The sequence below is a fragment of the Paraphaeosphaeria sporulosa genome (assembly GCF_001642045.1).
Source record: "Paraphaeosphaeria sporulosa strain AP3s5-JAC2a unplaced genomic scaffold CC84scaffold_5, whole genome shotgun sequence".
NCBI lineage: Eukaryota > Fungi > Ascomycota > Dothideomycetes > Pleosporales > Didymosphaeriaceae > Paraphaeosphaeria > Paraphaeosphaeria sporulosa.
In genome coordinates, this window is record NW_017253364.1 from 2,923,709 (window position 1) to 2,940,920 (window position 17,212).

General features: G+C 54.4%; 7 protein-coding genes across 7 annotated transcripts in view; 3 read left to right on the forward strand and 4 right to left on the reverse strand.

Annotated features, from left to right (window-relative positions):
• CC84DRAFT_1259652 (uncharacterized protein) overlaps window positions 1-498 on the reverse strand; it is a 1,669-nt gene extending 1,171 nt beyond the window's left edge. The window contains exon 1 of the mRNA XM_018184929.1: window positions 1-498. Within this exon, the coding sequence (XP_018036833.1) occupies window positions 1-329 (329 nt within the window). The 5' untranslated portion in view covers window positions 330-498.
• Window positions 499-1,176: 678 nt separating this feature from the next.
• Window positions 1,177-1,830, forward strand: CC84DRAFT_1217683 (uncharacterized protein; the record flags this gene model as incomplete). The annotated part of the gene is made up of 2 exons (XM_018182919.1): window positions 1,177-1,491; window positions 1,546-1,830. The coding sequence occupies 2 exons, from the start codon at window positions 1,177-1,179 to the stop codon at window positions 1,828-1,830; spliced, it is 600 nt and encodes a 199-aa protein (XP_018036834.1).
• A 207-nt stretch (window positions 1,831-2,037) lies between these two features.
• Window positions 2,038-4,330, reverse strand: CC84DRAFT_1196487 (acetyl-CoA synthetase-like protein). Its single transcript, XM_018181465.1, has 3 exons — window positions 3,803-4,330; window positions 2,462-3,734; window positions 2,038-2,409 (listed from the first exon to the last, which is right to left on the reverse strand). The coding sequence occupies exons 1-3, from the start codon at window positions 3,977-3,979 to the stop codon at window positions 2,099-2,101; spliced, it is 1,761 nt and encodes a 586-aa protein (XP_018036835.1). The 5' UTR covers window positions 3,980-4,330; the 3' UTR covers window positions 2,038-2,098.
• Window positions 4,331-4,501: 171 nt separating this feature from the next.
• On the reverse strand, window positions 4,502-5,956 carry CC84DRAFT_1164734 (ribosomal protein L13). Its single transcript, XM_018178550.1, has 5 exons — window positions 5,753-5,956; window positions 5,494-5,626; window positions 5,284-5,337; window positions 4,971-5,229; window positions 4,502-4,918 (listed from the first exon to the last, which is right to left on the reverse strand). The coding sequence occupies exons 1-5, from the start codon at window positions 5,774-5,776 to the stop codon at window positions 4,780-4,782; spliced, it is 609 nt and encodes a 202-aa protein (XP_018036836.1). The 5' UTR covers window positions 5,777-5,956; the 3' UTR covers window positions 4,502-4,779.
• A 3,956-nt stretch (window positions 5,957-9,912) lies between these two features.
• Window positions 9,913-13,303, forward strand: CC84DRAFT_765432 (uncharacterized protein). Its single transcript, XM_018187362.1, has 6 exons — window positions 9,913-10,132; window positions 10,182-10,255; window positions 10,321-11,089; window positions 11,138-11,749; window positions 11,798-12,182; window positions 12,239-13,303. The coding sequence occupies exons 1-6, from the start codon at window positions 9,945-9,947 to the stop codon at window positions 13,163-13,165; spliced, it is 2,955 nt and encodes a 984-aa protein (XP_018036837.1). The 5' UTR covers window positions 9,913-9,944; the 3' UTR covers window positions 13,166-13,303.
• A 626-nt stretch (window positions 13,304-13,929) lies between these two features.
• On the forward strand, window positions 13,930-15,293 carry CC84DRAFT_1196490 (uncharacterized protein). Its single transcript, XM_018181466.1, has one exon. The coding sequence runs from the start codon at window positions 14,141-14,143 to the stop codon at window positions 15,116-15,118; it is 978 nt and encodes a 325-aa protein (XP_018036838.1). The 5' UTR covers window positions 13,930-14,140; the 3' UTR covers window positions 15,119-15,293.
• Window positions 15,294-15,343: 50 nt separating this feature from the next.
• CC84DRAFT_1146640 (MFS general substrate transporter) lies at window positions 15,344-16,951 on the reverse strand (the record flags this gene model as incomplete). The annotated part of the gene is made up of 3 exons (XM_018176561.1): window positions 16,270-16,951; window positions 15,888-16,214; window positions 15,344-15,829 (listed from the first exon to the last, which is right to left on the reverse strand). Exons 1-3 carry the CDS (start codon window positions 16,909-16,911, stop codon window positions 15,344-15,346), a joined length of 1,455 nt encoding a protein of 484 aa, XP_018036839.1. The 5' UTR covers window positions 16,912-16,951.
• Window positions 16,952-17,212: the final 261 nt, after the last annotated feature.

Below are 17,212 nucleotides of genomic sequence, written 5' to 3' on the forward strand. Positions count from 1 at the left end.
AGTGCCACTTCTGCTTCTTCCTCGCCCGTCTTTGCATCGTCAAGCGCTGTGGCATCGTCCAAGACATCGGGTGTGGGATCCTCCAGTGGTTCTGCCACCGCTTCTACCACTGCTTCTACCACTTCTTCTACCACTTCTTCTACCACTTCTTCTACCACTTCTTCTACCACTTCTTCTACCACTTCTTCTACCACTTCTTCCCAACCTGGCTTTGCATCATCCTCCACGACATCGGGTGCGGGATCATCCAGCACAGCGACCGCCACCACGACCAAGGCCAAAAGCACCATTACGGTTACTGCCACGACCACGGCCCCATCAAGCCCCATAGTGCTCTCATCCAGTAGCCCTACCGCTGCCTCAAGCTCTGGTCACAGTGCGTGGAGCTCTGCCAGCTCCGCCTCAGCTGAGACCACTTCAAGCTTCCCTGGAGGCCGATTCAACCGCGCTAAGTCTACCGCAGGCTGGAGCGCTGCTACTACCTCCTCCACCTCCACCTCCACTTCAGCGGCGCCTTCAGTCACCCATGGCTTCGGCGGCCACGGCAAGGGTGGGAATACCGGTGCCTGGAACGGCGGTAGCAATGTCGAAGAGTACGGATGGTAGATAGACGAAGAACACCAAAGAATCAACGTCGGAATAGACAGGATAATGGTAATACGGTGGAGAAACGGTCCCTGTCATAAGTAGCAAACATAGCTAGCTAGTAATTGTTAAAATGAAATTTGTTTCTCTTAACAAGGTACACCGGTTCGAATATTCTCAACAGTGATATCGGTGATGTACTGCACAATTATGAATAGTCATCTAATAGATCGAGCACATTCTTAACATAATCGTGAGTGCACTGGAGGTAGCTCGACAAACAGTAGCGACGGTGGTGCTGAATAGGGCGGTTACTAAAGTTGAAGCCAGACGTAAGTATGGTAGAGAGAGCTCAACACCATTGTTAGGTTACCCGTTTTCTCAACCGTACCATTTCCGCACTTATCCAGGAAACCTTTGAACTTCCCTACTTCTACTTAGACTTTTCTTCAACTCAGCTCTTGCATCTTGCAACTCGAATTCCAAGTCTCTCTTCACATCCCACAATCCATCAGATCAACCTCACCTCAGCTTATCTTAAATCCTATCCGGAAAAATAAAATTGGAAAAGAAAACACCAAAACGCTCACCATGAGCATAGGATCCAATACAAGACAAGAACTCAACACAGGAACGGAGTTTGTCTTGCGAAACACCTTTGGCTCCTGCCAACCGCGGCGTCCCAGTGCGCCTCCGTTACAGCAGCAACCTCCCCCACAAACTAAACCCTTCTGCCGCAACCGCTGCGAGGTTTTCGCTTCCCGGCTGGCAGCCCTCTCTACCTCTTCCTTTCTCGAACGTGCCCGCGCCGAGATCTGGCTCGCCGAGCACTACGAGCTCCCGCGCTGGCTCACCGAGCGCTTGGACGCGCTGCGCGGCATCACGTCCACCCACGACGACGACCCCGTGAGTGATCCCAGACTGCCCTACTGCGCGCCAGCTACTAACCTGCTATACCAGGATCCCACCGATCAATGGGAAGCCGAGCAAGCGTGCGCACGAGAGGCGTACGCCAGTGCCGCCCGGCGCCAAAGATTACACAGACCGCCGGGCGAAGACCCGCCCATCCAGCCGTCGTCGTTCCGCGTCGAGTGGAACCTTATTCTCCCAGCGGACTACCCCCCGCCCGTGCATCCGAGGACGCAGAATGCGACGGGCCCTTCGTCATCTCTGCAGGGACCGGTGGGGAGGGACCAGAGTATTTCGCCTGTTGAGCGCTTGCCTTCGCCTGTGTGGCGACTGTGAGTGTACCCAGAGTGCGTGATCAGAAGATAGAGGGTTAGGTCTGGCAGGAGCGACAACATGGTGTCCGGGACGATGGGTGAATTCAAGGTGCGGGTCCATAGTCGGTGTGAGTTGAGATAGGGTTGTGTATGTCTTTGCTGATGGAAAAAGACACATCATTTTGTACCTGGGATTAGCATCGGCGCGATATATAGATTTAGTTCAATTCTTTCTCTTATTCACATGCACTCGCCTCTGCCTTACATTCACATATTTCTTCTCATGCCGTCTAGCTAGCACTCCTCTTTCCCTTCGCCCACTCTCGAAGAACGTTCTTCTTCAACTTTCCTGTGCTCGTCTTTGGCAGCTCCTGCACTACCTCCACTTCCCTTGGCACCATGAATTTGCTGATATTGCTGTTCTCTTTCGCCCAGGTGATGACCTCGTCAGGTTGTAGAGAGCCGCCCTCCTTCACGGTGACGAATGCTTTGGGTCGCTCGCCCCAGTGCGAGTCGGGGACAGCAACGACGCCGACTTCGAGAATGGAGGGATGCGTGGCAAGCATTGATTCGAGTGCGACCGAAGAGATGTTTTCGCCGCCTGTGGAGAGGTTAGCAAACGGGGGCAGGGTGAAGCGGTGAAGGATGGATACCTGAGATGATGATGTCTTTCGCTCGGTCCAGGATTTGGATTGCGCCGTCTGGATGCCAGACGGCAAGATCACCAGAATGGCTCACGCCGCCGGCCCACAGCTTTCTGGTCGCTTCTGCGTCCTTGTAATACCCCTTCGCACAAATGTTACCCTCGAAGACAATCTCCCCAATTTCCTTTCCGTTTCTTTCGACATCGATAAGAACACCTTCGGGCTGTTCCGTCTTGATGACGCGCGCGGGTAGCGACATGACCATGCCGTGTCCCTGTCGCGCCATCTTCGCGTACTTCTCTTTCTCAGGGAGCTCTTCCCAGTCTGGCATATGATATCCCTTGGTTATCGGGCCATATGTCTCTGTGAGGCCATAAACGTGTACCGGATGCAGATTTAAATTCGTCATTTGTTCGAAGAGCCATGCTGATGGCGGGCTCGCTGCAACGGTGACGTGCACGGGGTTAGGTAGTTTCTCTGCTTCCTTCGCTGCGCACAACAAAGTATTTACTGTAGGCGCGGCGTTAAAGTGGGTGATGCCCTCTTCTTTCAAGAGCCTCCAGATCTCCGGGTAGTCAATCTTCCTGAGGCAGTAATGCGTCCCGCGTACCGCCGTGACGGCCCAGGGAAACGTCCAGCCAGTCGCATGAAACATGGGAAGAGTCCAAAGGTACTTGGCTCGACCTTTGTGGAAGTTGAGTCCAGAATCGATAACGTTGCCCATTGCCGCGAGATAACATCCCCGGTGTGTGTATTCGACGCCTTTAGGGCGTGCTGTGGTACCGCTCGTGTATGCCAATGCGATGACGCTTTCCTCGTCTTTGGCTTGCGCTTCGAGGTCCGCCCATCCCTTGGATCCATTCTCGTGGTCGTACGTGAGGCCTTCAAGCACCGCATCGTCGAATGGTCCGCTTAACTCGCCCTCTGTCACATCCGTATCTGTATCGATGATGATCTTGACGGCTGATCTCTCATTTTTATATTGTCCCAACAACTCTTCAAACTCATAGTCCGCGATTATGAGGTCGACGTCCGAATGCTGGAAAATATACGATATGTCGTCGGTTTTCAGTCGGTAATTTACAGCGACCGAGACGGAGCCAGCGGCTGCGATGCCGAACAATGCTTCGAGGAAGGCGGGGGTATTTGTGCAAAGCAGTCCGACGCGCTTATAGTTGTGCTTGCGAAGGTAGTAGGCGAAGCCGCGCGCCCGGTCGGCCGTCTCAAGATACGAGCGTCGAAGAATCTTATTATTTGCCGTTTTGTGATAGATTGCTGTAGCCTAAGTGATGCGCCACCTGATTAGCCTGATCTTAAGAGAACACGATGGGTAGATGGGCCGGATCATACATTTGGTTCTATACAGGCCGCCCGCCAAAGCAAGCTTGTTGGTGACAACGTGTGGTAGTTGTTCCTGTGATGGTACTCATGACTGTCTCCAGGCTGTATCTTGGCTGCAGGCCCTGGAACTGGGCTTGCTGATGTGAAATGTGAAGCAAGCTTCTGTAGCCGTTCCATGGGACTCATTGCGCTTCCAGATGTTCAGATCGCGGGGTCGCGGGGCAGGACCGAGGTTGCTATGACGGTACTGGAACAGTCTAGCTGTAGCAATAAGTCGACGGCTTGATTGCAAACACCAGATGTACTTTGAGTGTTGCGCGTACGTGTGAGTCGTCGGAAAGCGAAGGTATAAGCTCTCGTTGCGGGGATGCGGAGCAGCCTCGAATCCCAAAGCTTGACCTTTGAGCGTGCAAATATGTCAATGGGATCAAGAAATAGCTCCTGTGTCGAGCAAGTCGCCTGATGCAGATCAAGCAGCTTACCAGCGAAGATTGCGTAGCAAGAATGTTGACCGAGGGATGCGAAGTTGATGTCGAAAGCTGGGGTAAGTACGACTGGGATAGCTAAGACGCGATCGACGCAACGTAGCCGAGGTCATCGTCACTCAATTAGCTCCAGCTCCATTCCTCCAGCGGCATCGGTCCGCGCCTAAAGTGCAGATAACGTCAAGCTTTTCGTTTGATTTTGATATAGTTCGATGTACACCACGCGTCATCACTGGAACGGCAAATGTCAGACATGGATATCATTATTGACAAGACCAACTCCATGACATTACCGAACCCATGCAGCCCCGAGGTTTTCATATTGTGTTTCTTCTATTCGGAAGATAGTATCTGACCGTGAAGGAACCCATGAACTCGTGAGCACTTTGAAGCTCTTTTTGCCTGGACACCCTGACCGATGGTCGAAAGATACTTGGAGGTCGAAAAATTCCCATAAGACCAATGCATTTCACGCCGTCCCTACTCATCACCCGTCCCCGTCTAGTAGCCGTACTGAGCGAGCTGCTCGGTGACCTTGGTATCAACCTTCGCGTCCTTCTTGGCCTGGGCAAGCTGCCTGCGCGCCTGCTTCTTCTTCTCGTGGTACGCGGCACCGTTGGCTTTCCTTCGCTCCTCAAGACTAAACATTCAACGTCAGCAGGATTCACTCTAGATAGTAGACCCTAACATACCGAGAGACAACATCCTGGTACTTCCAGCCGAACTCGTGGCCGAGGCGGCCGACAGTGCAGTACTTGCGGCCGGGCTTCAGGCGGAGCACACGGAGAGCCTGGGGAACAACGACGCGCTTCTTCTTGTCGTAGGGCGGGGGAACACCTTCGAAGGTCTTCAAGCGCTCCATGGCGGCGTTACCACGAGGGGTCTTGTGAGGGATCATGCCACGGACGGTACGCCAGAACATCTTGGAGGGAGCGCGGAAGTGGAAGGGACCTGGTGGCGGTTAGAGTCCGCGCTCAAGCTACCAACTGATGGGGAGCCTCTTACCTCCACGGGTGGGGTTGTAACGGGTCTGCTTGCGCAGGAAAGCAGAGTACTTCACTGCAACAAATGGTCAGCGAATGTTCGGGAGGATAAGCGATCGCAGGGCGTCTGCAATGCAGCGAAAACCCTCCAGTGCAATCCGTGTCTCCACATGTTCGAGTTTGTCTTTGGTCCAGGGCGATGCAATTCGGGGATCGGTTCGGGTAGACGTACACTTCGCGCGGAAGAACTCGCCGGAGATGTTGAGGGCTTCACATCGCACGACAACGACCTTCTGGCCGTTGAGCAGCTGCTTTGCAACAGTGCTGGCAAGGCGGCCGAGCAGGTGGCCCTTGCCGTCGATGACCTTCGCCATTGTTAGCCAAAGTCCATGTCCCAAAGTCGTTGCGGTGCGGTAGGATTTTGTTGCGACTCAGCGACGAGTGCGCAGCCGGGGTAGTGGATTGCAAGTGCTCGCAGCAGGCGTACGTACAATGACGGGCTCGAAGGTCGACATGATGCTCGGGGTGGTGCTGGGTGTTAGTATGGTCGTTGCAGTCGGAAGAGAAATCCAAAGTCTCGCGCCTCGAAGCCAATGTGGGCTTGGCAGCGCGAAATAGGCGAGAGCGACTGTGTGCGCTTACGTGATGATGCGAATGTGGTTAGCGCTGCGCACAGCTGCCTCACCACCGTCAACTTCGGCTGCTGTCAATACAGCGTCCTTGCCATCCAATGGCTGCGTCTTTCCAACAATCGATCGATGTACTCCATGCAGCGATTTCTAACTTCCCCCCTCACCAACGCCGCACTCTTTCGGTTCGCCAGTTTAGTCGAATTCTCTAGTGCAGCTTCTGGGCACTTCAGTGCCTTCGCTACGACATGCATGTTGCACACAAGCAAATTCCGAATGCTTTTACCAACTGATCTAAATACCTAGAGTCTGACCACGCGTAAATGATGGATATGCACAGCATGAAAACTTGGACTTCCTGTGCCTTGCCTGGGTACGCGACAATCGACACTATGTCATTTTGTCATAGACAGGACGACGTTGAACATACGGGAGAAGGGAGGTGACGATTATGCTTCGTCGACTCGCAGCATGGACTGATTCAACTCGTTACCCATCGCGCCATTTTTGCCATGGCGCATTACGCATAACTCATCTCAAGCTCGCTCCCTCCAATTTTGAGTATGTTCGCATCCACTGCGAACTCCATTTTCATACTCTGCGTGAAGCCGTCAAGCACTCAGTTCGGGCTCCCAAGATGGGCCTCGGGCAGGCTCACTGGCACCGATAGTGACCAGGTGCTCCAACTTCCTCGAGGGATTACGATGTCCTAACATCAGCATCACCATCTGATTGCAGGATCCGCATACCGCCCAGGGTCTCTTGCCGATGGAGTTGGCGACAAGCGCGTCGGTTCCAGTGCCAACATTCACAGCTGTTTAATTAACAGTGACCGAAGTTCCTACCCAGCCACTACACAGGATGGTAAGTCCTTTAGCTACGATATCGGCGCTGAGCTTCGAATGAGATTGTATCCTCATCATTCTGGCCACAGAGAAGGTTGGCTCAGACACTCCGGATAGGTGTGCTTGCAGTTCCGTGATTAACCCATCTCAGTTCAGAGCATCTTCACAAACTCGATTGAGTTGGAATTTTGACAAAAATCTCTGCCCGCAGGCTGTCTGTGATCTTACCTTCATTCACGAGGGCGCCTTCGGTGCCAACTGGAACGCGCACTCGCGCAGTCATCCACATTGCGTACCGCCCCTTCTCCAGACACAGGCTTCCATTTGTATCGAGTCATGACGAGCTTGTTTGAAGAGATCTTACGTCCTTACACGATGTGAACAAATAAGGCCGCTCTGATCAGGTGCGCTGCCGAGGTGAAGTGTGGGTACCGATGATGGCCAACAAACCGGCCTCGCTCACCAATCAAAGCAGTACCGTCGCTTCGGTATATGACTTGTTATCGGCGGTTCGCCTCGAGGTCCACACACCACCAGCGACCTGATAGGAATCGACTACTAGTGTGGAAATCGAGCTCGTGCCGCATCGTAATCTTCGTTCTCCACGTCATGGAGCGGACGACTTCAGCATCAAGGAATTCTTCCTCCAGATGTCTTTGGAATGGGGCATTATGAAGCAACCCCATGTCCAATACCGGGAACAGGGTAGAAATATCAGCACCTTCCTACGGGAAACGAACCTCCGTTTCTTTCCCGCGCTGGTCAGTTCGAGCAGTGGACCTTGTAATCAGCCTCAGCGCCCGGGGAAGCGATTGCACCATGCCGTTAGAGCCCCAGGCCGCACCATTTGTTGTTCGATTCCACCTACCAGGCACGGAGATAAACGATTTCCATCGCTACGTGCCCCATTGCACCGCAATTGCCCCGATAAGGGACCCATTTAGCCGCAACAAGAGCGCGTGTCTCCAGCGCTACTTCGTACATGCATGGAGCTCTCCGCACCGCTTTGGAATGTACGGGTACGAGAATAGCTCATGCCCACAAAATGCCAATACTTCGATGTGGCCTGATCCGAGGCATCCATTTCATGCCAAGTGAGCAAAAGATTGCGACCTGTCCCGGTGCTCCTTCCCTACTAGGAAAAATTTACACGACCATACATATAACCTCGAGCCTTATACATTGGGAATTGTCAGCTGATCCAAAGTTTAATGGCATCCTGGCGGGCGGCGCAGCTTTGCTTTTGACAGCAACTTTCACAATGACGCGGTGTCTGTCAACATCGCAAAGCAGAGAAGTGGTCGATCTGTGAGATCTAATCACGATTCACAACTTACATGTGGATCGGGCTCACATCACCGAGTGTCCGTTTTATGTCCGAGTTCACACTCGCGATTGAGGCGAGTGCAGCGGTCAAGCCGCCTCAAGTGGCGGTGACTCGCCAGGGTTTCCCCGAGCAGCTAGCGCGCATGCCTAGTACGTAATTCGGAGCGTGCCTATGCTGCCGAAGCATGGGAGGGCGCTAGAAAACCTTGGGCTTCCAAACTACAGGCGGCGGGCAGCTGGGGTCTTTTACTAAGAGCTGGTCAGAAATTAGAGTAGCGGGTACGGGCATAATTTCTCAGACCGACTTGCCACGATGAGTGAGACCTGCAGCCTCGGTCACTGACGTTTGTACCGTGCCACCGACAGGGCAGGGAGCATCACCGGGATCGATTGCTTCTGCCGCATGTGTTCATGCTCCCGGTGAGAAAAGACACACCGGCCGTTTCCACAAGCTCAAACCTTGCGTCGCGTGCGTGGAAAGGTACAATACATTCCACGATCTAAAGAGCAAGCACCTGCGAAGCGTACAGGGTATACGTGGCCCTTGACTGGTGCCAATGGAAATTGTCTTCCACCTTCAGGATGGTTGTGCAAGGATGCACGGAGGTCAAGTTATCCATCGTCTTGGAGGTGGGCCCACTCAATTCGGAGCCGGTCAGATTGCAAGCACTTATCCAGAAGTACCACGCGCGCTGAAGTGGAGCCGTACAAGCCACAGAGTTCTCCAAAGTCCTTGGAGTAGCCGTGGCATGGAACACTTCCAAGTTTCGACCCCAGTGCGGGCGGCCGTCGAAGCTGCAGGACAGCTGACCACGGCAACAGCACGAAAGACTGCGACGTCGAAGGTGCATTCGTCCAATCCCTCAAGGTCCACCCGTTCCGTAAGCGGAATGGTGCAGTGTACCACCTCGGACACATTCCATTCCAATTGGTGACGCCATGGTGGCTTGAGAAGGCTGGTGGCAGCGGTGGGGGTCGGAAGACAGGGCTTCGGATCCTCGCACGCTGCGTGAGACCGAGCGACGAGACCAAAGAGGACAAGGGCGCCTTGGCTTCCACGAGGCTCCAATACGCCATAAACGACTCCGGCACGGTTATCCGTGTTGATCGATGCCTCAAGCAGCACCAGCCTGCGAGTGCGGCCAGCAGCAGAAGCGCAAGAGGTCGGATGCTGCGCGACAGCCTGCAATGGAACAGACGATCACCGTCCGCTGCAACCCTCATGTATCAAGACGGACACTTCCTGCACCGAGGGAGCATTGTGCGGGCGCGCGCGCGCCACGACGAGTGGCACCGGGCCCAAGCGCGAGGGCTGTTGCTCGGCGTTGTCCACGAACCTGTGGCAGTGGTGGCTTCTCTGCGGGTTCCCCTCTTTCCAGATTGGCATCAATGCGCCTCGCGACGCCCAACAATGCGCTGTGACGCCACAACTTGCAACACAGGCTGCAGATAAGCGAGCTTGGCGGGCGCAGTCGTCCTTTTCCGCCGCGTCCAACGCTGAGAGCCTTGCTCTACTGGATGTGCCCTCGTAATTGCGCCTGGGGACGCGTGCGGCCGCCGGCCAGTCGCTGCCCAATCCCGCCGGCAATAGATCGTATGCCTCTATGCCAAGCTGAAAACTGCATTCTTCCTTTATCACTGACGCCTGCGCCTGCGCCTGTTCGTCAAGCGTCAAGCGGACGACTCCGAATTGCCAACGCCCAAAGGCTCGGCGCTACTCCAGTTCCGCCCTTGCCCACGGATCCACCTGGGTTATGATTCAGTGGATAGCCACTCCCACCGCCCCTCCCCGCGGCTTAGTCAATGCCAGCCGATGAAACTGATTGAATTCTTCTTAGCCTGCGCCTCTCCCCGTCTGCGATGCCCCAACTGCGTGCCACACTATGGATGCTTCCCCCTCCCCGGCCGTTGACGTCCAGGCCTCTGACGCTGCCCGTGACGCTGCAGCGCAGTTTGAAGGAACCCCAGACGCAGACGAGCAGACGTCACCAATCAACGATGATGGCGAGGAACAGCCACACAAGACAGCCACAGGGCCGATGCAGAAGCGAAGGCGGGTAACTCGTGCATGGTACGTTCCAGCGTGGCGATTGAGGCTGTGCAGTATTAACAAAACCCAGCGATGAGTGCCGCCGCAAGAAAATAAAATGCGACGGCAAGCAACCTTGCACCCATTGCACAGTATATAGCTATGGTAGGCGCGCCCGCATTCCCGCGTTTGATGCGCGCATCGCTGTGCACTCAGTAACACAATTCCAGAATGCACTTACGACCAGCCCTCCAATCGACGGCGAACCGCTGCACCTCAGTACATCGAGGCGCTCGAGACACAGCTAAAACGGGCAAAGACTATACTGTCTCTTGTTTTTCCTACCCTGGATATCGGTGATGCCAGCATTGATGCTCATTTGCAGAGTGGCATGCTACCACAGTTCCCCGCTTCCCAACCCCGACCGCAACCTATTCCGCAACCACGCAGTGCACCGCGCCGCGATGATCCAGCCAGGGCTGAGGATGCAGCCGACTCCCATCTTGAGTCCATGGTAAAGGCTACCGGTAATTTGGACCTTGACGAGGATGGCAATTGGGATTACCACGGCCATTCATCAGGTCTAAGTTTCATGCGAAGAATACAACAGGAATACGGAGACATAATCGGCGGCAAAGCGCCGTCTGCCTCATTGTTCAAATATCGGCCACCATCTCAAGTGCTAGATTCCCCGAGTTCCGCTCATCCCTCACCTGCGGACTCCACAGTCCTTCCAGCTGGAACTGACCTCCCACCCAAGAAGATTGCGCGAACTCTGTGCGACAGTGCCCTAGTTGATGCTAGCGCCATGCTCCGCGTCGTGCATTTGCCATCATTTTATAAGTCACTCGATCGCATATATGAGACAACGCCCGAGAACTACGGCAATGCGGAAAATACTTTCTTACCGCTGCTATACGCTGTGCTGGCGCTGGGCTCGCTCTTCCCCAAGGCCAACAATCAAGAGCTTGCGGGAGTCGAGGGAGCTGCTGATGAAGGGTTCGTCGACAACACCGTTCCAAATTTCCAAAAGCTAAATTGTTCCAGGTACAAGTATTTTCGAGCGTCGCGTCAGCTACTAGACGTTACCGACTGCCGCGATCTGACATCAGTTCAAGCTATCGTATTCATGATACAATTCCTCCAGAGCACAGCCAAGCTGTCCACTTGTTATTCCTACATCGGTGTCGCCCTACGCTCTGCCATCCGAATGGGAATGCACCGATCGTTCAATGTCAATTTTACACCGATAGAAGCGGAAACTCGCAAACGATTGTTCTGGGCGATCTGGAGAATGGACACTTATGTCGGTGCAATGCTAGGTCTGCCTCATTTTATCGAAGACGATGATGTCGACCAAGACTACCCAACCGAAGTCGACGACGAGTACATCACGGAAACAGAAATTCTGGCCATGCCAGAGGGTAAGATTTCTATCATGCACGCCTCAAATGCCCATGTGAAGATTGTGCGGATTCTCAGCAAGATTTGCAAATACGTGTATCCCACAAAAGGTACACAGTCTGGCGGCAAGCACTCGGTCACTTATTCAGTGAGCTACGCTAAGATCCGGGAAATCGAACAAAGCATGCAGCAATGGCTTGACGAGCTTCCGATGGCGCTCAAGCCCGGCGGTGAAGCTCCACCCATCATTCTACGGTGAGTGACGCCCGGCGAAAACGGGTCTCATGGCTGACGATATAGCAGGGTTCAGCAACTCCTGCGCATGGCATTCGCTCACGCTCAACTACTTTTGTATCGGCCCTTCTTGCACTACGTGTCGAGCTCGGAACGCAGCAAAGCCTCAGTCGACCAACGAGCATTCGCTTGTGCATCTGCATGTATCAGTGTATCGCGCAACATCATACACATCTCAGCAGAGATGAAGAAACGAGGCTTGCTCGTTGGTGCGTACTGGTTTTCCATGTACACCACATTTTTCGCCATCATTTCAATTCTCTATTTTGTGTTGGAGAATCCGACAAGCCAGACTAGTCGGGAGCTTTTCCGAGATGCTCTCGAAGGAAAGGAGCTTCTTGATTATTTTGCTAAACGGAGTCTCGCAGCGGATAGATGCTCAGAGACATTGAAGGTATGTGTATTCGGACAACGTGCAGTATTGTGGATACTGTGCTAATGTCGTCACAGAGTATATTTGATAGATTGCCTGAGTCCGTGAAGCGTGGAGGTGCGGTTGCGCCGACTGACACCAAAAAACGTCGACAGGCGAGTTCACCTCAATCGATGCATGCCCGGCCGCATGCGCTAAAGCAGGATTCGGATTTCGTCGCAATGGGCGTTAGACGAGCATCAACATTCCCGGAAACTATGCCGCCGAATGGCAAGACGACGCTCCCCTTGTCTCAAAGCCATCTTTCCAGCCTGGGGATAGACCGTTTCAATTCCGCCACGCCAGGCTCCGATTATTTCGATCAAACGCCGAGTCTTACTCCGACGTCAGCCACTCCCAGCAGTCTTGGGAGCTATGGTTTGGCGTCTGGGCCACCACATACACGCCCAGGCCAGCCTTTCGCCGGGTCGCCGTTGACGACTATGGCTGATGCATCGGGACTCAATGTCGACATGAACACGTTGATGTTCCCATCTGCGGATCCGTTAGCATACCCAAACCAGCCCATGACTACTTTTGAAGACAGTCACCCTCAGGCCTACCAGTTCAAGCATGGCTCACCGATTATGGCGCAACTACCTCCACAATACACTGGTATTGACATCAAACCTAGTCCGGCATCGTATGCACCAAGCCCTATGGCTAATATACGCACAGGAACAGGGCGGCCAGACAATGAGGTACAGCTCTTGGGGCCCATGCCCATGTATCTCATGCAAGGTGCCCAGCACCGCAGTTTTCACCCGCAACCCGGTGTGCACGGCCCTCCACCACCGCAGATACCCGGTCAGAATCCCGCCAACATGAGTTTCGACGAGATCTTTGGTGGTGAGGAATGGGCGCAAACCTTCATGGACCCTGGCTTGGGCCTAAGTGGCGGGCCTGGGTACGGTGGACCGCCTCATTTCGGTGCTGGTGCTCCAAATATGGGAGGCTGGCAGTAAAGTTGTGCAGGTGAAACGGCTCCCGGACGCCACAACGCCATATAAAGATCACATCTTGGCCACATTTTAGACAGGAACACTACGACGATGATCTTCAATCGTGCATCAATCCAGACACATCTGCCCACGGCGCTTGATGCCGCCACTTGGAGCAACACACTCAATGAGGACGCAGATAGAAACGATACCCAGCCAGACAGGTATCTGGACGAGAGCAGGACCTCTCCGAAGACGGCCTCATCTCCGATTCAGGATACCCAGCTATTCTTGTACTTGTTATGTTTTTGCGACCACTACTATCTCTGGCTTCGTTTGGAAATTTTGCGCTTGGAATGATACCATCAACGGGCACACCAGGGGCGTTTTTCGTTTTGCAAGTTTCGATGCGAGAAACTCATTTGGAAAGGACGGTGCTATGAGCGTTTGGAATGACTGGCATGGATCTACATATCTGTATGGTAGGTGTTGAGGGATTATACCCTTACTTTTTCGCGCTTCATTAGAGAGCGCTTGCAATTCGGGGGACTGGCTAGACAAAATTAAACTATCGATACGTAAACCAAGTTTAGGTGTCAACTTTTACGTGACGCATTTTGTAGCTGCTCTGACTAAGCATCTCTTACTGAAGACGGAGCGACTCCGCGTTTTGTAGACCGGTAGGGCTGCATACGACAATCCGAGGCGAGCCTACGACAGGGAACATGCTGTTTGACAGCCTTGCCTGTGGCGCATGTGTGGCGCGCACCCTCGGAGGGAAAAAACGCCACGCCGCTTTCCCTTTTCACCAAGGGCGCACCTACCCACCAATCCAGACAGCCCTACGCATCGACTCATCTCGACCCACCATCTCTCACTCACAACAACCTTGACTCCATCCGCATAGACAGCACTCCCTACCCGCCCTCAAAACCCCACGACCTCTCCCACACGAGTACAAAAATCCCGCCAAAACTTTTCTCGCCAGCGCTCCTCACCATGGCACGTGGCGGCGGACGCAACCCAGCTTTCCTCCCCCGCGAACAGCAAGTCTCGCGCAAAGTATCCTGGCTCTTGCGGCACGGCGCGCACTCGGAGGGCCTTCAGCTCGGCAAAGGCGGGTACGTCGGCGTCGACGCGGCGCTGCGCACGCGGTGCCTGACGGCGCTCAAAGTCACGTTTCCGGAGCTGCGCGACGTCGTGAGGACGAATGACAAGCAGCGGTTTTCCATGGTGCTGAGGGAGCGGCTGGAGGGGGCTGGTAGTGAGGAGGAGGCGGAGAAGGTGGGGGGTGTTGATGTCGGAGAGGGAGAGGGAGAGGAGGAGGATCCTGGCAGGTGGGTCATCAGGGCAAATCAGGGCCACAGTATCAAGGTTGATGCCGAGGGGTTGCTTACTCCTGTCGAGGTGGAGAGGGGAAATGTGCCGGATGTGGTTGTCCATGGGACAGATGAAGGGGCGTGGAATCTCATCTTGAAGAGCGGGGGGTTGAGGCGCATGGGGAGGAATCACATCCATTTTGCGTCGGGATTGCCGGCGGGGTTCAAGGCGCTGGATGTGGGGGAGGCAATGGGGGAGGAGAAGGAGGTGCCCCCGGTGATATCGGGGATGCGGAGGTCGTCGACGGTGCTGGTGTATGTGGATATTCTAGCGGCGATGGAGAAGGGTGTAAAGTTCTTTGTCAGCGAGAATGGGGTTATTTTGACTGAGGGGGATGACAAGGGACTATTGCCTTACGAGTTCTTCAAGAGAGTGGAGAATAGGAAGAAGGGTGGGGGCGTGCTCATGAGCGAAGGTGTGCTACCGGAGGGTGTGGAGGTGGATGTGGATGCGTGGGAGAAGGAAGTCGGAAGTAGGGGCAGAAAAGGAGGCAGAGGCAGAGGCAGAGGTGGACGAGGAGGTAGAGGAGGGCAGGGAAGCGGCGGTGGGAAGGCGAGGGCGAACGATGACTCTGGCGATCTCTTAGCTGGCGTTTGAGACGTTTGCTAAGTCAGACGATGCTTCATAACATATCGGTAGCAATAACCCAAGAATACGTCTGTGCAGCGGAAAGCACGGCCATCTGGGAAAAGTCTTGAAGGGAAGTCGAAATGGCGCCTAGGACGATCAATCAATGCCTTTACCACGGAGGGGTGACTTTGTAGAATCTAGCTATCACCACCATCTCACCTATCACCAGTCTCTCCCGTGTGTCGACTTTCATCATACGGCCCTCCCTGTCGAGGGCGATGCAGTAGTCTCTTCTTCACCACCCACCCCCTCATCCCCTCGCCTCACAAAAAACCAACTCGTCCCCACCGCCGCCAAACACGCACTCAACAGCCCGATCGAGCAGATATAACTCACCCTATACGTCGGCCCAAACTTCGGCTGGTAGATCTGCGGCCCCACGATCCCCATGAGCTGGCAGCTCGCATTCGTAATGCCGATGGCGAGTCCCGCCGTCGTGGTCCCCTTCGCCGCCCGGATGCGCTCCGGCCACATGAGCGCGAAGAACGACTGCGACGCCGCAGTTGCAATCATGACGAAGATGTACTTTGCGACGGCGTTCTTGACCGTGATGAGCAGGATGTAGCAGATGATCTGCGTGAGTTCGACAGCGAGGCCGGCGATCCAGGGGGAGAGGCGGGAAGTGTGGATTAGGTAGGCGAGGGTGCAGAGGATGACGAAGACGAGGGTGAAGGGGGGCTGGGGCGTGTTAGCTTCGAGGGACGTGTGGGCAGATGAGATGGTGGGATAAACGCACCATGGTCATGACTTGGCTGATGGCGGTGTTGGAGATGCCGAGCTCGTAGATAACGGTGGGGAGGACGAAGGAGATGCCCCAACCGCCGATGCCGTGCGTGATCCAGATCATGAGGAAGGGGATGAAGGTTGGGTCTTTGAACAGTGAGACTGTTTGCGCCCGGCTGAATGTTTTGGCTTGCATGGACGGGGCCTGCTTTGGGAGGTCGTCGAGGACGGCTTGTCTTTCGGTTTCGTCCAAGAACACGACTGTCTCTGGGTAGTTTGGTAGGAAGAAGTAAGTGACGACTGAACAGAAAATCGCCGGCATTCCTTCTAGGATGAAGAGCTGGCGTAGGTTAGTCTTTGGTATCAGCAATGCGATGGACCTCAACTCCACTTACCCAGCGCCAACCGGCCAAGCCTCCAGCGCCGTTCATGAAAGATATCGCATACGCCAACAACCCACTGATCGTTCCTGAGAACATCCCGCATGCGTAGAAGAATCCAATCCTCAGTGGTAGCCTTTCAGTCCTGTACCAGAAGCTAAGGTGATACAACACTCCTGGGTAGAAGCCCGCCTCAGCAGCACCTAGAAAGAATCTGCACGCCAGTATACCAGCATAGTCCTGCGTCGCGCCCTGGCACATACTGATGATGCCCCAAGTGAGCATGATGCGCGACATCCAGACATTCGGGTTGAACTTCTTGAGAGCCAGCGTGGCGAGCGGCTCGAGGAACATGTACGGGTAGTAGAAAATTGACAGTGCCCATCCCCACTGTTGGGATGAGAGATTGCCGAGCTGGCGGCGGATTCCGTCACCCGATTCGAGGTTGATGATGGCCGAGTTGGAGATGTTGGAGACGTGGATGCGCATGATTAGGTACACAAATGCGTACCATAGGAGGAGGCGCTTGTCTACTTTGCGATGGGCAGCTTTGAGGAGTGCGTCGTCTTCATTCTGGCGTTCAATGTCGGATGGGACAGGTGAGATGGCTCTTTCCGAAGGGGGCAGTTCCTTTGACAGTTCTGGAGAGTTGGCCATGGTGATCTGGCCAGCTTTGGAGGGGGTTCCGGCTTTCTGGTACGTGACATAGAAAGCAACTAGACGGTGCCCGTGGAAAATCGTGTGATGCGGCACGAGGTTGCTGTATATCTGCCGGAGCCTCGGAGGGTCAAATGGCAACGCAGCGAGTATTTCCCACTTCAGTACGAATGCTAATGCTCCAAGCCAGCAGCTTCACTGGAGGGAAGCATGTTTATAGCGCCCATGTCCGGTACACTGCCGCAGGATGTCGGTATCAGTCGCCTCTGATTCAGAGACGCCGCATGATCTATACCAGTTC